We start from the raw sequence: 20,117 nt of genomic DNA, 5'->3' as shown, positions 1-20,117 counted from the left end.
AGATGATGTGGTTTAAGAGGGAGCCGAAAGCGGCTGGGGACAAACACGAAAATGGGGTAGTTGGGAAACTAAGGAGGAAGAAACCAGTGATATTGAAAACTACAAGAGAATCTAGTGAACGTGAAACTTCAACAGAAAGTGATAAAGAAAGGAGGAGGTATTCAGATATACTTGATGTCGTGTCAATAGGTTTGTATGAAACTGACAGCACTGTAACACTACTCGACGGATTCCTTGCCATTTTTTATATTGAAAGACGTCTGGAATGTAGAACAGATTTTGATGTAATAAGTTTAGCCTGGCTGTAAATAATAACTGAACAATGACGTGATAGTCTCATAATTTTAGTGTTCCACATTAAAAATACGTATGAAAATCGCTTGTCTGAAGTCTATGCGCTTTCATTCAGAACAACGAAGTGGAATCATAATAAATTCTTAGACTGACGGCTATTTATTGTTTGAGGATAACACCGCCATAGGATGGTATGAAGGCACCATTTTCAAAGAATAAAGATTCCGATGTAATAACAACATGAATAATTTAAGTCCCTCTTTTCAAAAACATGCGTAACTTGAGAAAGCTAACCAAAGCCGGCGGCTCTTTTCTCATTAGTATAAAAGGCACTATTAGTGTCAAATTTGCACGCGATCACTATTTAGTAGTCCCAGTGACCTCCTTCAAGCATAGCGGCCTATTTAGCTATTGGGGGCTCGTAAAAATTATAATTAAACATCTCTATTTGTGTTGTACGAATAATTTAATGAAGTGGTTCACTTGAAATTGGGTCTCCGGTATAAAATGAAAAAGCTTTCAATTTCATTGTGACAGGAATTGTTTGCTGAGTAATTTTATTTGTAACGTTTTCCTGTTTTGAAGCTATTTGTGTGTCATTAATGTTACGATTAGCTGGAAATAAAGAACACATGAAAACTATTAAAAGGTATGAAGTAGTAGGTAAAACTAAAATTGCAAATAAAGTGTTGAAATGTAAGTAAAACAATCATAATTAACTGAAGCAGACTTTTATTAATTAACTTAAACGTTATACAGCGCACACACAATCGGCCATGAAAGCATAGAAGAAAAAAAAAAACGGTGTTACCAACATAAAAATAAACTAAGTATTACATTGCTACCAACACCCCCTCTCAATGTAACACCCTTACAGTTACATACACCCACAGTTATTTCATTTATTCATACAAACCACAGTTTTTAATAAATCTTAACAGTAAATTCTTATTTAATGCTTTTGTGAACATATCTGCGGTTTGGTCTTCAGTTTTAATATATTTTAACATTAATTTTCCACGTTTAATCAAGTCTTTAATGAAATGATATCTGATATCAATATGTTTTAACCTTTTGACACTTTCAGTATTCCCTACCATTATTGCACTCTGATTGTCACAAAATATTGTCACAGAACATACTTTTACAATATTAAAATCTTTAAGCAAATTAATCAACCAACATGCTTCGCTAGCAGCCATACTTACAGCTATATACTCTGACTCGGTAGAAGATAGACTCACGCTGGCCTGTTTTTTAGAAGACCATGAAATTAAGCAATCTGCAAACTTAAAACAGTAACCAGTTGTCGACCTTCTATCCTTCAGATCTCCACCCCAATTTGCATCACAATATCCCACTAATAAGTTACTATTACATTTGTAAACAAGTTTGTAATTTATTGTATGTTTTACATATCTTAATACTCTTTTCAAGGCAATCAATAAAACATTATTGGCATTATTTTGGTATCTGCTCAAAATTGACACAGCAATACACAAGTCAGGCCTTGTTCCTAATACAGCATAGGACAAGCAACCTATTATTTTTCTGCATGTATTTTCAATGTTTTTATCAACCACATAATCATTCCTACCTTCTAATATTTTAGTGTTAAAGTTCAAATCCATTGGTGTACATATTCCTTTACAATTCTGCATATCAAATTTCTGTAATACACTTTCTAAATATTCCTTTTGATTAAGTTCAGTGACCCCTGTTACTAAGTCTTGTTTTACATGAATACCTAAGAAGTTAGAAACTAAACCCAAATCTTTCATTTTGAATTCACTATTTAATAATGACTTAAGATCACAAATCTGCCTTTTATTATTACCAAATATTAATAAATCGTCTACATACAGTAAAACATAAGTTCTGGCGTCCCCTTCACATTTTGTGTACAAACAACAATCACCTTTTGACTTTACAAAACCTTGTTTCATAATAACAGAATTAAATTTTTCATTCCAGTATTTGGGTGATTTTTTTAACCCATACAGAGATTTCTTTAATTCAACAATATTTTTATCACCACAATATGCACCTTCAGGTAACTTTAAATACACTTTTTCATCAATTTCACCATATAGGAAAGCACCTGTAACATCCATTTGACTGATTGGCAAGTTCAATTTTGTTGCTATACAAACAAATAACCTGAAAGTTGACAATTTAGCTACTGGTGCATATAAATCACATAGTTCCATTGTATCACACTGCTCAAAACCTCTCGCCACTAGTCTAGCTTTATATTCTAAATTATTATTAGAGTTTTTGATTTTAAATACCCACTTACTACTTACAGTCTTATCAGTTACAGGTTCTTCACAAACAGTCCAAGTATTATTTTCCTTGAGGGTATTCAATTCTCTCTGTATTGCTTCTCTCCATTTACCCGCATCTTTCCGTTGCATGGCATCTTGGTAAGTCTTTGGTTCATTTCCCTCAACAAAGACATGATGACACCTGTAAAATGAAGTCTGTTTCCTAAGTCGAGTACTCTTCTCATGTGTCTGTATCTCTCCATTATCATCATTGCTGATCTCGTCATCACTGGAACACGGTATGTAGATACTGTCACTTTCGCTAGACATATTAAGTGTCTCCTCTACCTCTACCTCTTCCTCTTCAGTCTGTGCTTCTTCTTTCTCCATACTCTTTCCTTGATCTTCAGCCTTCTCTCTGTGTTTAGAATTTCCTTGACTAGTGTCATTCTTCTCCTCCATTGTAGTGTCCAGCATAACTAATTGCTCCTTTTGTTTTTCACCTTTTTCTAGAAATACAACATCTCTCTTTACCTCAACAGTGTTCTTTTCTGAAAAGAATATCCTGTAGCCCTTGACGTTTTCCTCGTAGCCGACCATGATTGCTTTCTGCCCTTTAGGATCCCATTTTCTTCTCTTTTCCTTTGGAACATGGACATACACAGGGTTTCCAAAGATTTTAAGGCTCGTTATATCAAATTGTTTGCCTGTCCACGTTTCAAATGGGGTCTTTCCGGTTTCATTGCTTTTACTTGTTCTATTTAGTACATATGCCGCAGTATGAACAGCTTCTGCCCACAGCTTCTTGGGTAAACCTGCAGCACACAACATTGTACGTGCTGTTTCTATTAGAGTTCGATTCTCTCGTTCGGCCTTGCCATTTTGTTCCGGAGTGTATGGAACCGTGGTTTGATGGATTATTCCACGTTTTTCAAACAAACTTTGAACTTCTTTGTTCACAAACTCTAATCCATTATCACTTCTAAAACACAGTACTTTGTTTTTGGTTACATTTTCAGCCTTGTACAAAAAGTTCTCAATACATTTCTTAACTTCATCTTTGCCTTTAACAAAATACACTGTCCTGTAGTTAGAAAAGTCATCCTTCAGAATTACGAAGTATCTGGATCCTCCCACGGACGGCACCTCCATAGGGCCGCACGTATCTGCGTGTATTAACTCACATGGCCTACTAGTTTTATTTTCACTGGCACTGAAAGGCAAACGATGTATTTTGCCCTCCAAGCAACTCTCACACTCAAAGTCAGAGTCTTTCACTTCAATGTTGTTGTTTTTAAGCACCATTCTCACATACTGTAAGTTTTGATGAGCAAGTTTCTCATGCCACTCTTTAAGTCCACATTTCACTCCAGTCGCGTTCGCTATCTCACATTTGTAACGCACGTCCATGTAGTACATATCTCCGTTACGACTGGCTACGGCCCTCACAGTATTTTCTTTGTAGAATTTACACAAGTTACGATCCATTTTAACAACATAACCTCTCTCTGTGGCACATTTGACAGATAACAGGTTTGTTTTCAATTGCGGAACGAAGAGTACGTTGTCTATTGTCGTGTTTACCCACCCGCGGCCATTGTAGACCTGAAGCGCCACCTGTCCACACCCAAGCGCACTAATTTCCTCGCCATTTCCGACTATGACTGTTTTATTGTTCATCGGTAAAAATGTTGCAAATAGGTTACGATCACGGCACATATGTTGACTAGCGCCAGAGTCCACTAACCACTTAGATTTTTGAACGAATGAAATTGAGTTCATCACCATAAATGCATTACTCGTACTGTCTTTTTCCCGATTCTTCTTGAAGTAACACTCACTTTTAGTATGCCCCATTTTCTTACAATAATAACACTTTTTAACCGCTTTATTGTCATATCGCGAACCCTTGTTTTGATTACACTCACTTTGATAGTGTCCCAGCTTATTGCACTTATAACACTTAATGTTTTTCTTAGCTACAAACGCTGATGCTGATGAGTTTCGAGGCTCCTTGTCGTTAATACGTTCTTCCTCAATCAGTAATCTCGCGACAAGATTTTCTAGCGTTTGTTTATCGTCGGGCGCGGACTCCCACGCCGACACAAAATGTTTATAGGCGTCTGGAAGGGACATTAACACTTTTGTTATAACGAATTTTTCCGAAATATCCTCTCCCATCTGTTTGAGCTGGTTTCTTAATTCTTCTATTTTAGACAAGAACGTAGACATCGCCGTGCCCTCCTGGTACTTATATTGAAAAAAACGTTGTTGTACGATATGTATACTTGTTTCCGATTTTTGTTCATACACGCTCGCAAGTTTTCGCCACATTTCGGCTGACGTAGTACACGTTATGATATGCATCATCACGCTTTCGGTCATTCTTGTTACAATCCATGATTGAGCCTTCGCGTCTTTCTTTTCCCATGCAGCCTTCTCAACCGCCGCCTCTGGTTTTACACTGCTTCCATCTGTCACTTCCAGTAAGCCTTGACTCCGTAACAAAACGATGGTTTGGAATTTCCAAATATTCCAATTGGATGTTCCCTCGAGCTTTATGTACGTCTGGAGTTTAAAAGAATTGTCGTCCGCCATCTTCCCGTCTGTTCGTCCCGACCTTGCTTCACTCGCAAGTATTTTGTTTTTCTTCTCGCCGCGCCGGTTTATAACCTCAATCGCACGCGGACAATTTTCAACTTGATATTGACGAAGAATACGTTACGATTGTTTTACTTTTTTTTCTCAAGATTATGTGCCTGGGCCCATAACCTGTTGAAATGTAAGTAAAACAATCATAATTAACTGAAGCAGACTTTTATTAATTAACTTAAACGTTATACAGCGCACACACAATCGGCCATGAAAGCATAGAAGAAAAAAAAAAACGGTGTTACCAACATAAAAATAAACTAAGTATTACATTGCTACCAACATAAAGAACTAGTTAAAGAAACTGAAACAAAAACTAATCAAACAGCAGTTCTCAAGCATCTAAATACTAAATAAGCACCATAACTTCGTGTAGAACTTAAACAAATAAGTACAGAAGTTCACGGCGAGACGAGACGGTGAATAAACGTCCCTGATGACGCAGCTCCGATGGGAAACACGTAAAGAACTCGTTCGTGATTTAAGAACGTTCGGCATGTTACCTCGGCCCGGTCGACGGTCGGCTCTTTCTCGGAAACATCGAACTTTTCAAGTTTTCCCACTTAACATTGTGGATGAATTTAAATGACTTGTAATTGGGTGTTACTATTTGAGTGGGTTATGGCTTTTGAAAGTTATAGGAACATAGATTTCTGTCGATGGTTTCTGATCACCTTTATTGGTGGTTTATCTAGAAAAAAGTTGAAAATTTTGTAGTAAACAAAAGTAGAACAATAATAGTAGATTGCTAAATTGTCTTGATGCTGAACCTTGAAATTGGTTTTTAAAAATATCGAATCAAATCAAACAATAGTATTTTCATTAGTGAAATCATAGTCTATACCTCATTTATTTAATTTAAGACCAGACGGTTTACAATCTGTTTCAATACTGTAATTTGAGCGTCCATTACTCAATCCCCAAGGCTGGCGATCAGTTTAAAATTAAAAATAAACACAAAACATTGTTACGCCACGTCCCCGGGTTAATCTACAGCGAGTTAAATATTTACAGTTTATGTAAGATTATCGTTAAGATTTACTCCGTCATAAATACCATCGTCTTGAGATAATGCACCGTTATCTGGATTAAGTAACCCTGATAAGTTTATCTCGGGCAGTAAGATTAACTAACGCATGAATTAGTTGAGTTAACTTTTTGAGATTGAGAATGATTTTTTTTTTTGTGGGAGACGGGGATAAATATTTTGAAAATAAAAAGTCGAAATGGTATCAGAACGCTTCCGTTAAAGTATTTTTATTTGATAACCTTTACGAAGATAAGCTAAAAAAGTATAAAGTACATAAAATAAAACATAAAATTCAACTTATAAATGAAACACTGAATGATAAATTACCGAAGTCTTGTTGTTCATCTCATTGCAAAATTCAGTACTCAACTAAACATTTTGAAAATTCGATTTCCATGTGAACCAAAGATCATTAGAATTGGAGAGCGTAACCCAGACTTTCACAACACTCGTTCAAGACAAAAGATAACAACATAATCACTTGTTACGTGTGTCTAATTTCTTCTAACACCAAAATTATGCAATAGAAAGCGGTGCCTCCGTACTTACTGCCTTAAACAGTAAAACTTAACTCGTATTGTATGCTAATACTAATTAAACAAACCTCTGTAAAATGCGCGCTCAACCGTCTCCGAGTGACTCATAACAATCTTGACATTGTCTCGGATACAATCGATCGGAAAACGACATTTTTTGCCCTCCAACCAGGTCATTGTTTCAGTTTTTATACACACAGACGTCTTTAGCTTTATTAATAGTGATTGCGAACTGATTGCCGTTAAATTTAGCAATTACGAGACAAAAGTTAAACGGTTCAGTAATTAATGGCAAGGAATTCGCGTAACGATGGCGGTGCTAGTCCATGACGTGATGTAATGTTAACAGAGAGACGAGATGAGAGCGATGAATCCTTGTACGAGTCTGCGGACGGACACAGCGACGCCATATCGGCAAGCGACGATGCATTCCCGAGGCTCGGCAAGACACCCACCATCAGCAAGGAGTCCCTTAAGCTTGCTGTCACAGATGAAGAAGTTGACTTCGGCAAAAACAAAAAAGGACACAGAAAAACAATGTCCTTATCAAACCCTCTCGAAATTGTCAGAAACTTAGGTGATGAGTGGTTTGAGTCAGCAAAGAGGGAGTTAGAAAAAAACAGTGACAAGAAAAAGTCTAGAGAAAGTCTTTGGAGCGAGGAAGATCGAGATTCGATTCACGGATCTACGATGAAACTCGACCAAATTCGCAAAAACAGTAAAAAGGACGACAAAAACCAGTTAAACAGAAAGACGAGTACAAATGAGGCTCCTAAAACGAGAAAGACTAGCAAGGGGTCATCAGTAAGTGCATTGAACTTCCTAAGAAGGAAAAAGACTCCAACTTCTACTAAACCAGTAGAATTGATAGCTGAAGATGACAAAAGTGTAAGCACAGATGAGATTATGAACTACACCAAACTGTTCTTAGAATGTGAAAAACGGTTTGCCTCGATTTCGGAGGCTAGACCGATAAGGCCAGTCGAAACTGACTCTGAAGACGAGACTCCTACTCCTAAACAAATGGCTGAACACAGAAGGAGGTTGAGCCGACAAACTTCAAGAAGCAAAAGTAAAGTTAGAGGGAAAAGTCAATCCCTAAAAGTTAACACATTAAGAAAATCTCATAGCGGGACTTTGAAGAAAGGAAAGAAGAAAAGCGTGAAAACCCCATCTTCTGGTAGAAGCAGACAAGCTAGCATCGTCGAACAAACTCCCATCGTTAAGAAGAAACACTCGGACTCCACAAAACAAAATTCATGGCTGTTCAGTGGATCACGAGGTGAGTCATTTGACATTTAGAACCATTTCTCACTCAAGCTTTCATCAAATGTAGTAAAAGAGATCAAGGCGCTAATAATTTTTAACGAAATTTTGCAAATGATGTTTATCCATTTAGGAATTATGCTAAGGACGGAAATTATTTTGCTCTTTGGCTCTATTAGACAATCGCGTGTGTTAATATCATTGACATATCGCCAAATTAATGTTTTAAGGTCACGGACACATATTAGCAGTATAGTGCCTGATATAATCGTTTGGGTCTGTCGTTGCTAATTTAGCTTAGCCATGTATAATATAAAATTAAGTGTGGTATGGATTCTTATTATATTGCAAGTGATGCAATTCTTTCCTACTGTTCGTTGAAAAGTCGATATCAACAATAAAGTTGGCGCACCAGTTCACAAGTTTCTCACTAACTATAAATAATAATGAATAGTTACAGTGAGTGCAGTTATCTCGGCCGATAAGGTGTGACCTTATCGAGTCTTACGTTCAACCGCTGTCCAGTGGTAGTTAGATCATTCGTTTGTTTTGTTGTTCATTGCCGCCCGTGGGCTTGTTATTGTAGCACGCAAGTATTGCCAGGATGCACTGGAATAAACACACCTTTGAATACGTCATTCGATTGTTTGCCTTCATTAAGGTTTTTTTTCTCAAGCGTTTGGTTATTATTTATTTTGTGTTCCACAATTTGAGATGGATGATGATCTTGACTAGTATCATTCTAATTTAAGAACAATACCTGTTGTACGTTAAAAGTGAGTATTTGATTGTTTTTTGCAGTATCCGTTTTCTTTGAATAACCGAGACAGAGTGTGGGACTTACATGTTTCTGAGAAACACTTGTTTGGTGTCCTCCGACATTCTTGTAATGTGTTATCATCAGTATTGATACAAATGATTTAATGAAGCGGTTTTCCTTTGAGAAAATGTCATATTTGCATGAGTATACCACGTTTAGGTATTACTAAAGTTAAATTATATAGCAGGTTTTCCTGTAGGTCAAAATCATATCAAATGATTGTGTGAATTATATTTTTATTCTGATAATGTTTTGGTCAGTAATCATTGTTATTATTGAGTTAGTTGTAATCACTAACTGAACATTAATGTTTACATTTATTCGAAGTTTTCTCCTCAGTATAACTACTGCAGTCAGGATCTGAATCATATTGTTTCTCTTTCATTTCCACTCCAGCAACAAAATAAATACGTGTTACATCTAGCAGTATATTATTATATCCGCAAGTTGTTTTCATGACCCGTTTTACTAAATTAATGTTCTGAACATCAACAATGATTTCTTACTTACAAATACCCCATTTAAAAGCAATATTTCTTACGTGACGTTTTTATTTGTTAGACATGATGTCTGATCGTTTTATGAGGTCGACTGTAATATTTCAATTTCACGTTTTATCGAATTTACTGTTTCCTATATCCACATTTAAGTCAGCATAATAATTTGGAATTCTCCGCTCTCAATGTTCTAGTATAGAGCAATCTACAACTATGATCAATACCCTTGATATTTCGCTCATACAAATATTTGCACAACAAAATCTATGTCACGGAACAGATCAATCTAAACCAGTTTACTATTGCAGCTCAATAGTACATTGAACAGTATTATCTGCACCTTCGGTACCTCGCATTCCTTCGGCGTCCATGACCCGTCATAGCCAGCTAATCGTCAATTATGCCGCATGCCACTATCGCGGTCACCAGGCGGCACTCGCGTTATTGATAACTCGGCCGCTTGTCAGTACGTCTGTCTGTAGTCAGTCAATCCTCGTTTGAAGCGAACTGGGTGACACCAATCTGGTCTGCTTTGGATTTATGTTCGATATTAGCTTTGAATGGGATTTATGGATGAGCCACTTCAATTGCAGCTTCTAAATATAAAACAAGACAGCTATCGTTTGCAATACCTACATTCTTCTACTAGATTGACTCTTAATTTTTGGTTCTGGACGGCAGAATTCAAGCTAGTTCTGCTCAAACGTGACCATAGGTTTAAATGCCCTCTCCGAGTTTCAAATTGAATTGGATTCACCTACCTCGTCAACCCCTTCAACCGCTTAATGAAATAGCTTGGAAAGCAACTCGTCCCCTGCCGCCTCTCGATTGATATGCACGCTCTAACTCCGGAAGTCTATATAAATAGTGTGAGCGTTGAGTCACGCGTACCGAAACGTAACGTATTGTCTCAGGAGACGGCCAGGCTAATTCTGGACTTCTAATTGTAGGGGACTTTCTTTTAGTGGTAGTGTCTTTGAAGTGGCCATTTGTTATATCGTTTCCGGGTTATTAGAGGTCGTGTTCTTGGTCTCCATTCATCCGTGTAGCCTGTTCCGCTGTGATTATTTGGTTTGTTAATCATTGAATCCTTTTCAATCCTTTCCTGGTAATGATGTTAAAATTAGTGTGCGATGATATGATTGGTCGATTTTACTGAATCTTTCACAAAAGGTATTAAAGGGCTTTGTGTAAATTCTAGCGTCATTTAAGTACTTCTAGTATGCTAACAAAGTGATTTCTAAGTCCGGTAAGTCGTTAGCTATTAGTATTCTTATCGCGGCCATCTTTATCGTAGGGTTTTCCCGGCCTATTGTCATGTCCTTCACGCTTAACGGAACTGTACATTTGATTTTTGACCAGTAATTTTCTATGATGAATGTTGTTTTTGGTTAGATCCAGTAGTACACCTTCAATATCAAAAGCCTCTTCAGTTCACGGTTAAATAGTGCTTGTATCTTTAAACTAGTAATAAGAATCAATGAGTAAAAACATAATTACTGTCATTAGTATTAATTAAAGATCATCAGTATCTATGTGAAGGCATGCAGGAATTGTAGCTCTTTGTCGAGTATTGGCGCGGTGTCTTATTCGTTCTCTAATGCATTCAATACCGTGGGTTTGATTCACGGAATAAATACTTGCTGTATGATCTACAGATTATTATTTCGCCTGAGTGTTTCTGCATATGCGATGTATGTTAACTGTTGTTTGTGCGACTGCTTTATCTTTATTACCCAACATATATATCTCTTGTCTGTTCATTTCCATCTTCTCAATGAAAGTCTTCAACAATCTCTCATTGATCATTAAATAAACAGCAGCAATATTTAATTCCCTCACATTCACATTCCGTTTCAATGTCAGTATCAGTTCACTTACGTGTATATTGTTTTCCTTATATACAGTTATATTAATTTATGCACTATAATATTTATTAGTGTCAGGGTCACGGAGGATGCTGCGTGGATCCCTTCGTTACGCATCATCAGTGATATCATTGTCTTCAATAGTATAGACTGAATTGTGACTGAATGAATACTGAATGCATATGAGAATCTCAACGACATAGTGACTTAGATGTAGTTCAGTTATAAATGTAGATATTTGGGCAGGGTAGGATCATTTCAATTATGATGAAATTTAATAGCTAGACTTAAAAGAGGACAGGCTGAAATATCTCTCGCTAGGCCAAATATTACGCATGCAAGATGGTGGAAATATTTTAGAACAATTGCGTACGAAATGACTCAGACAAACTCACACGCAGACCGCAAAAAAACAACGTCAGTGGTCTATTAATCATATCCAGGGAGAAAAACCAGGTAAATGTTCTTTTTAAAACCCTGGGAGTACGCAACAGTGAAAAACACGAAATGATTGACACGCAGTGTTCACACAATATCTATGTCATCTGTGTAATGCATTTCCTATTCTCGTGCCAATACCTTTTCAATCTTTCAATACTTATTTTTGGCAACTTTAAAATATGGAAAATGTCCATGTACAACAATGTTTTCAGTGTTATTTACAAAATATATTTCGAGCAACTGCTAACGCCCACGGGATAAAAGGATGCAGTTTTGGAAACGGGTCGACGACCAATCGAGGTGTTAATGACGTAAGCTTGGCCATCATTGTGTTCCTATGTTAAACTCGACTTTAATGTTGATGTTTTAGAGTATTTTTTCGTGTGTAGACGGCGTATTGCTCATCCTCAATAAGTCTTGATCAAGATATGGGAATTTGAACTGTAGTAAGAAAGAATTAAGGTTTAAAGTCACAACGATGGTGTAGTGATGGCACTTGATAAAATTGATTGAAGTGGATGAATGGTTGCAAAACCTTTGCTTTGCTTGAGAACCTATTAATCTGCCAATCTATAGATATTAACACTTTTGTTAATGACGATATTTCCATAAGATAACACTGATTATACTGGTTGAGTGTTTATTAATATAGAAAATCTTGACAGACAAAAGAATGAGAAAAAGTTGGCCTTCAATGTTGTTATAGAAAATTACAAAGATATGGTTATTAGTACCCAAACAGATGATTCTAACTTAAACATTGAATTGTTATGTCAAGCCGAAGCAAGCTTTGTCACTAAACGATATCACATTTTGCAAACTATTCCTTCTAAATGGTTAGCCGTAAATGTTAGTTTTTTTTACCAAATCCTTTATTTTCTTTTAAAGCTGTCACGAGTCGCCGTTCAATGGACTCGCTGTTATACTTAAAACTCTAAAAAAGGAACAAAAACATTATCATTGTTGACGCAATAAAACCATATTAAACCTCTACGTAGATTATAAAAAAACTACGCATTTCCGCAATACAAAAGGCTGTGGTCAGAAATTCTTACATTTATACACTTCTTTGTGAGAAACTATAAAAAAATGTGTGTATAAAAGATTTAGCACATAGAATATGCCATAATGGTCGACAAGCTTGGCGTGACGTCACGGCTTAGATCATCGCTAATTGTGGACGTTAATTTGTATGAGCGGTGCGGGCGCATGCGTATGGGAACTGTGAGGAAGTGACAATGTGTGGGTAATTGAAGAAAGTTGTATTGGTAATGAAGTAAGAGTGGATGGAAATTGTGTTATGTAATTTTTCTATTATGCTGAAACTAAAGGTTTTTGCCCTAAGTCTATTAAGGAGAGATGTTATTAGAGGTAGAGAGAAATATAAAGCTGTTAAAGTTCCAGATTTTGTAGCTAATCATGTTATGGACGATGGCAAATATTATATAAAATATATAAAGGATTCATTTTTATGGAAAACAATGTGTAGATCACATGTATCTGAAGAATGATTCCACATTCCGTTTCAGAATAATTTACGTAATATTTTTAAATAGGTTCCTAGCAACAAGGTCCCTTTTCTCACCCTCTTTTCTCAATATTGATTTCGTAAGACTTTCCTATTTAATTTGTTTTGTAAGGATTCTCTGGCTATAAAGTTTTTGTTTAGTTCATGGTTAAAGATTTAGTTTTCCTCAAAATTAATTTTAACGACCAATTAGTACGGCTTTGTCCAGAACTTTCCTGTAAATTTTAATAAAGGGGTTCGCATGTTTCTAAAGGAGAATATTTTACTCACTAGATAAGTTCTGACCTACTATGACCACCAACGGTGTGAACTGCTGCGTGCACCTGGATAAAAAGTAGTTTTTAGGCTTCCTTGATAAATGGACTATATACTGAAACATTTTTTAAATTAGACTGGTAGTTTCTGAGATTAGTGTGCTCAAACTCTTTAGTTTTCATCAGCATCTATGTTTAGTCCTTCCAGTTTCTCATTGCAACTATCGCTATCATCTACATGATCAAGTTTGCACAAATCATCCTCCTATAAATCAGTATATTAGTACAAATTACATAGTAACACTATAGTACTTACATACCAATTAACAAAGTCCTGTCCCGATCACCATATCCCGACAGGATGGCGCGGTTTCCGCATTGTGACACATACGCTTATCGCCATGACATTGCTACTAGTTTGTATGGGACCGCTAGGCTATAGGAATTGTTTGTACTTGTGTTTGTTTGTGTGTGTGTCACGTGGCATTTGTAAGAGGTGAAGCAAATATTGTTTGTGGTGTTTTAAAAGGATTTTAATAATGGTTTTGACTGTGAAGTCCTGGAATCATTTTACTATGCTTATCAAGTGCGTTAGCTTCTTCTTACAACTGTTTTGGAACAGTTAAATCCTGAATGAATTGTGCCTCGTAATAAAATTGTTCTTTTGATGTGAATTCTGTGGCAATGTGAAATATAAGCTCAAAATTAACTGTAACAGTGATAGTTTTAAAAAGAATAAGATCATCATATTTATACATCACACTCATCACCATATTTATATATTTATATATCGCTAGATTTATATATCACCTTCACAGCATCACAGTCTCCATTTATTTATTCGCTAGGTAAACTGCAAACCAGTAAACATATGTTATTTCTCGTATCAAGCAATAAATTATCTTCTCGTTCGAATCCATTATCCGTTGAAGGAAGACTGCTAATATAATTTATCTGTACGTCGTTTGTAAGTGGTGTATAAGTGGTTTTGTTCGTAGGCGAGAAACAATTTGTGTCTATTTTAGGTGTTGCATTATTGCAATTGTTGTTATTGCTAACAGCTTCCCGTCTATTGTTGTATGTAGTTTGTTTTCTTAAATCAGCGCCATCTAGCGGTGGTGTTCAACAACTTGACGGAATTTATTTATGGCTGTTTACGATATTCTATATATCGATTTGCTGGCATTTGCCCCATATGGAAGTAATGTTAAATTCTTATCTGTACTCAAAACGATGGATTGATAGAATATTGAGAACAGTCGTTAGTTGGATGGCAGATATTGGATATTATTTTTGCTGGACGTAAAACAGTCGTGTTTTTTTATGACTGTTTGGGAATTTATGGCCTATGTTGTAAATTGATTTGATACACTTTGTATTTTTATTATCCAACAGGTAGGTACTACTATGCTGTTTTGGAATTTTTGCACACTGAAGAACCGAATATAGCCAATATTTCTACATGTTCACAATTTTCACTGATTAGTTCATTAATTAGGTACTGTTTAGGTTTAGATCATACAGTGGTTGAAATTATAAATCAGTTGGAAATATGAAGATTTATTTCTTTATACAAGTAGGTACAAAAACACATACACATTACTGCGATATTTTCCTCATACTCTGTTCTTTAAAATATTTTGTGATACCTAATGTGTAACAAGTGGCGCTGTACGAATAAAAAAAAAAACTAATTCATTCTTTGTATAACATAATGTTAATTAACACGTATTCATTTATAGGTTTATTTTACATAAATTAACATCCACACATATCTACTATATAAACTTACAGCAATAGATAAGTTCATCCCACTACGTAGTTCCGCCAACAGGCAACAGATGGCGTTGTTCACAATATAACACTTGACCTATCTTTTCACAGGAGAATCTCGACGCGAAGGCTCGACGGACGAACCGACGGCGCCCGACGCTGATGTGGACACCAGCGATGCAAACACCAAGGAACCTGACAAGGATAATAAGTAAGTCACAAGATCACATTTTGAAAGGAATCATCGGCTTAGCTATTTCACAACTATGTTGCGATTGGCAAAGATGAAATGACTGTCGGGACCTTCCAATTTTAAGTAGATCCTATATGGTAGTATTGTACGTCCCTCGGACACGTTTCCTTTCATTAAATAGTATGAAATATTATTTACCCACTTTTTTAGGCTTTAGTTTCTACAAAAAGTGCTTGTGTGCTACCCGCAGCGCCACCTATCTTATAGCAACAACACTAACTGTTCCAATAGTTCCGCCACTCGCCGCTAGGTGGCGCTCTTAACATGTTTACCTGGTAGTTTGTTTAGAATCGGATTTCTGTAAATTATTTGATTTCTGTAACAAAAATAGGTGCTTTAAAATTAAATCTTACATTTGGTGCTGTAAGTAAGTGAAATGTTTCAAATACAAATATTACCATAGCCACATTTAGTGTTTCCATATTGTTCATGATTCTTATTTTTCACCAAAACCTGAATTATTAATAACCTTGAAGTCTATCATAATTATCACTTTATGCTAACACTTTTCTTTGTATCACACAGTTGGCGCCCCTCGACGACAGGGGGCGGTCGCGGTGTGAACCGTGCGGAGAGCTGTCGCGAGCGCGACGCGCCCCGACGCGGCAAGCATCGCAACGCCAGCGATCCCAATCGACTTACCGCGCATAATAACCAGTAAGTATTTCTGTATATTATCTAGAATTTGTTTAGTTGGAAAATCTTCATATAAATGTTATGAAGAGAGGTGAAGCGGAGTGTCAGAATTTTAGTAAGCCTTGGAGTAATTCTTGCGATACTATTCCAAAGATTTATTATGTAGGTTATGTGCAACACACTCTACGTAGAAGATTGATTAGATATATCCTGAAAGAAAAAATGACTTGAATGACTTTTATTTTGTTTAAGCAATAATAATGATCTCGTTGAAGCCTTATTTTTTGGCATACCCGGTATGGGCACTTGGCCAAAAAATTTAACGTTAGCTTGGATCCAGATTCATGAAAACCCAATTTTGCAAAGAAACAAAGCACCTTCATTTTATCAACATATCCTGAAAATGCTTATCAAGTACACCAACTCGAATCGATCATCAAACAAATAAAAATTAGGTACCCAATCATAAAAATCAATATCAACTATCTATATTCTACCTCTAAACATATTTAACTCAAATAGCAAAATAACAACAAATTCCTAGCATAGCAGCCCAAAATACTACTAGCGGACGATCCAATACTTTTATTTCCTGAACTCGACACCTAAGACAGACAGTAAAACATCCTAACTATTATCCTCTAACACTACAAAAATAAGCTTTATTGTCAACCACATAAAGTGCAATATCGTCCTTACACGTCACCATAGGCATGGTGTTAATTTCATTATCATTTTAAACCTTATTTATTGAGGTATTGTGATTATTTTTGGCTGGCTATTTTGGTATGTTTTCACAAAGGGTCAATGTTTTGTTAATTGAACACTAATTTGTTGTATTATATCTGCTATAGTTCGGCCATTCAGAGAATGCGTTCCTGACACGTCGCGATTGAACTGACGACGTAACTTTGCAATGGCGTTGCAGTTACGATAAAAATATTTTTGCTGGTTGTTTACCGTTTTAACAATTGAGGAGCATTAAAACAACATTATTATATCAATAATCAATGAATGTAGTTACGTCGTCAGTTCAATCGCGACGTGTCAGGAACGCATTCTCTGAATGGCCGAACTATAATTATATCGGATAAATTGGTAGTCTTTAATAATGTGTAAGATACAAATGATATATTCAAATTATATTATCACTAATTTAGTCACAAAACAAAACGAATATAAATGTTAATTAACTATCTGGAATGATCTAAGTTTACACTGAAAACAGCACATTATCATCAGGACTTTCAATATTAACCAACCAATGCTGAAAGGTCTCCCATTTATACCAAATACATTACATTTCGCAGTCCTTTCCAACTTACATTAGTTATACCAACGAGACAGTCCAGTATAAATTGATCTCCTGAAAAACGACACGCAATGAAGCATAGGTACCATTTCAAATTGGTAACGTCTGCCAAAATTGCCCACTATACATTGACCCGTTACATCTATCTATATGTATGCGTCTATATGTCTCAACGTCTGGTCTACTCGACCAGTGTAAATAGACCTATGTGCCCCATGGTTCGTGTATTACCTAGGGGTCATGGTACCCTGGTTGGTTGCATTCTGCAGGGTGAAATAGCTGTAACAATTTCAGTACGTTATGGGACGCGATCGAACTCGCATTGCGGCGTTTTCCTGAAAAATTTTGTACTGTGTTTCTTTTTTGTAAATGTCATTTTGTAAATGTGGATTTTTAGTGAGAATTTATGTTTGGATATTTTGTTGTATTGTAACTGAGTGGAGTGAGTAATTTTGAAGTTGACAAAAGTATTTTTTTTTTTAAAGAAAGTTTAATAATATTTGATGATGATGTTTCTTCTCATTTATTCGGGCACATAACAACATAAATCTTTTCAGCTACCTATTTAGCTAGCTTTTATTCATATTTATTATGGTTAATTAAGCATATTTTTGGCAGTATCGACAGTATCGAAAAACAAAGCTTTAAACCACAAATCACTGTGTTTAAAATTAATCAATTTTCCTGCTTCATTGTTTCTATACAGGATATACGCTATTTAAAGATAAGTACTAAATAATCATAAACTCAAATTGTTGTGGTTTTAGACACCGATTTACAAAGCCAAACATTTAAAAAAATGCCCAGTCTTTAGGTATTAAATTCATAGGTGTTATACAAGCCCATAGGGTTTAGATACTCATTCCTAACAATAGACAATCGCTTCTTATATTACAACACTGATATTTAATAACACAGACACTCTATAGTCTATAGGTTTTGATAACTCATTCATTGGTGCACTTTCTATACACTTGTTTTAAATATTCTTATAGTTAATTAGTACTAAATGTTTTCGGCTTGTCTAAGTAATGCAATGTATGAGATTCTGGGTTCGATTCCCGGGTGGTCAGTCACTGTTATTAATAGGTCTTACAAGAATTCTGAAGTCTGAATCAGTGTCCAATAGTTTAGAAACGTACGTATAATATTAGAAACATTGATTACCTGACTGGTATGAAAGGTTATATTTCCCTCGTATTTCCTAAAGAATGAGTTATTAGTCTAACAGCTACATTATAAATCCTATCTACGTGCTAGACATTGTTTAACTCCCCCCTTACATCTCCCTATAGAGGGGTTTGTCTACCCCCACTGGAGTTCAGAAACTTTAGTTATATCGTCTTCTGTAAAATTAACTTTGAATGTTTAGCTATTGTTTAGTAGCTATGCTCATACTGTTATTATGTCTTTTTAAAGATTTTTTTACCATTTAAAGTATACAACAAAAATATTAATAGGTGTACATAGCATTCATAAACTACAAAGTTTTTAATTAATGCTACTATTAATCTACATCAAGATTATTAGATACAGGTACATTTAATTGTAATGACAAGGAATATTTACTTATTTATATATTACATGTAGAATGTTGCGAACTATATTCCCAATTTTCCTAATTTAAAATCAAGTCTTGAAAATATTAGTAGAAATGTCTATAATGCAATGCTTTCACAATTCATTCACTCACAATTTCCCCTCCATTTCCATTCAATTCCACAGCATCATTCCGTTCGATTGGATCGTCGAACACATGCACATCTACAGTCACAGTTGCATCAGCACCATTGTCCATGAAATCATCCCTAGCACCCTTATCTGACGGAAGCGTCGCGACAACTACCGATATTTACGTTAGCTTCCCATTGTCTCGTTGTATGAAACGTCAACAGCCGTCATGTGCTGCTTTGTTAATGTTCTTAAAGGAAGGAATATTATTTCTAGAACTGTTGTGCATTTTTTTCTGAAAATTGTCCGTGTGAGAGATGGTGCTTAAAAAATGATCATTGATTAATCATGTCCAGTTCATTCGGTTGAGTCTGGTTACTTATGTATGCTGCATTAATACCTCTCATTATTAGCTAAATCTTCATTATTTAAGTCAGCATTCCACTTATCTAAAATTTGACTACGATTCTATGTCATTACAAAATTAATCGTTTCCAAAACTTTCTCAGAATTTGAACCAAATATGTGTGTCTTTAATGACAGCGTCTGTGAATGTTTGGAGCGGTGCAAGTTCGCCCGAAGCTCTGGCGTCGTGCCAATCCCGTGCTGTGTCAATGACAAGACCGGGGAATGGGGGAAATTCATCTCAACTGTTATCTTCTGCTAACTTGCATGTTCTACTTGGTTTAGTGGCTCTAGCTTTTGTAGACAATTCTTTGGTATCTTCCCTTTCTGAATCTGTATTTGTTTTTGTGTGTTAACCTCTACCATCGTATGCCTCGGCTTTGTCTACCGTATTCCTCCCTACACCGATGTCTATATTTTTGTTAGTATTTTTATGTTTAAAATAGCAAATATTGTTTCTATTTCCAGTGGGTCACATTAAAATTATACGACAACGATAATTTAACGAGTTTACTCATACATTTCCTAGAGTATGTTGACCATCGCTTCCTACGACCGTAACTCATCACTCACGGCAATTTGTTACATTTTATTGATATGTTATGTCACTAGAG

General features: G+C 35.9%; 1 protein-coding gene across 1 annotated transcript in view; it reads left to right on the top strand.

Moving 5' to 3' along the window:
- LOC124643134 overlaps positions 1-20,117 on the top strand; it is a 213,865-nt gene that overhangs the window by 149,597 nt on the left and 44,151 nt on the right. The window contains 2 exon segments of the mRNA XM_047182001.1: positions 15,338-15,437; positions 16,005-16,136. Coding sequence (XP_047037957.1) covers positions 15,338-15,437; positions 16,005-16,136 — 232 coding nt within the window.

Source organism: Helicoverpa zea, chromosome 26 (assembly GCF_022581195.2).
Source record: "Helicoverpa zea isolate HzStark_Cry1AcR chromosome 26, ilHelZeax1.1, whole genome shotgun sequence".
Taxonomy (NCBI): Eukaryota; Metazoa; Arthropoda; class Insecta; order Lepidoptera; family Noctuidae; genus Helicoverpa; species Helicoverpa zea.
Note: the sequence above shows the minus strand (reverse complement) of the source record. Positions and strands in the feature narration are given on the sequence as shown.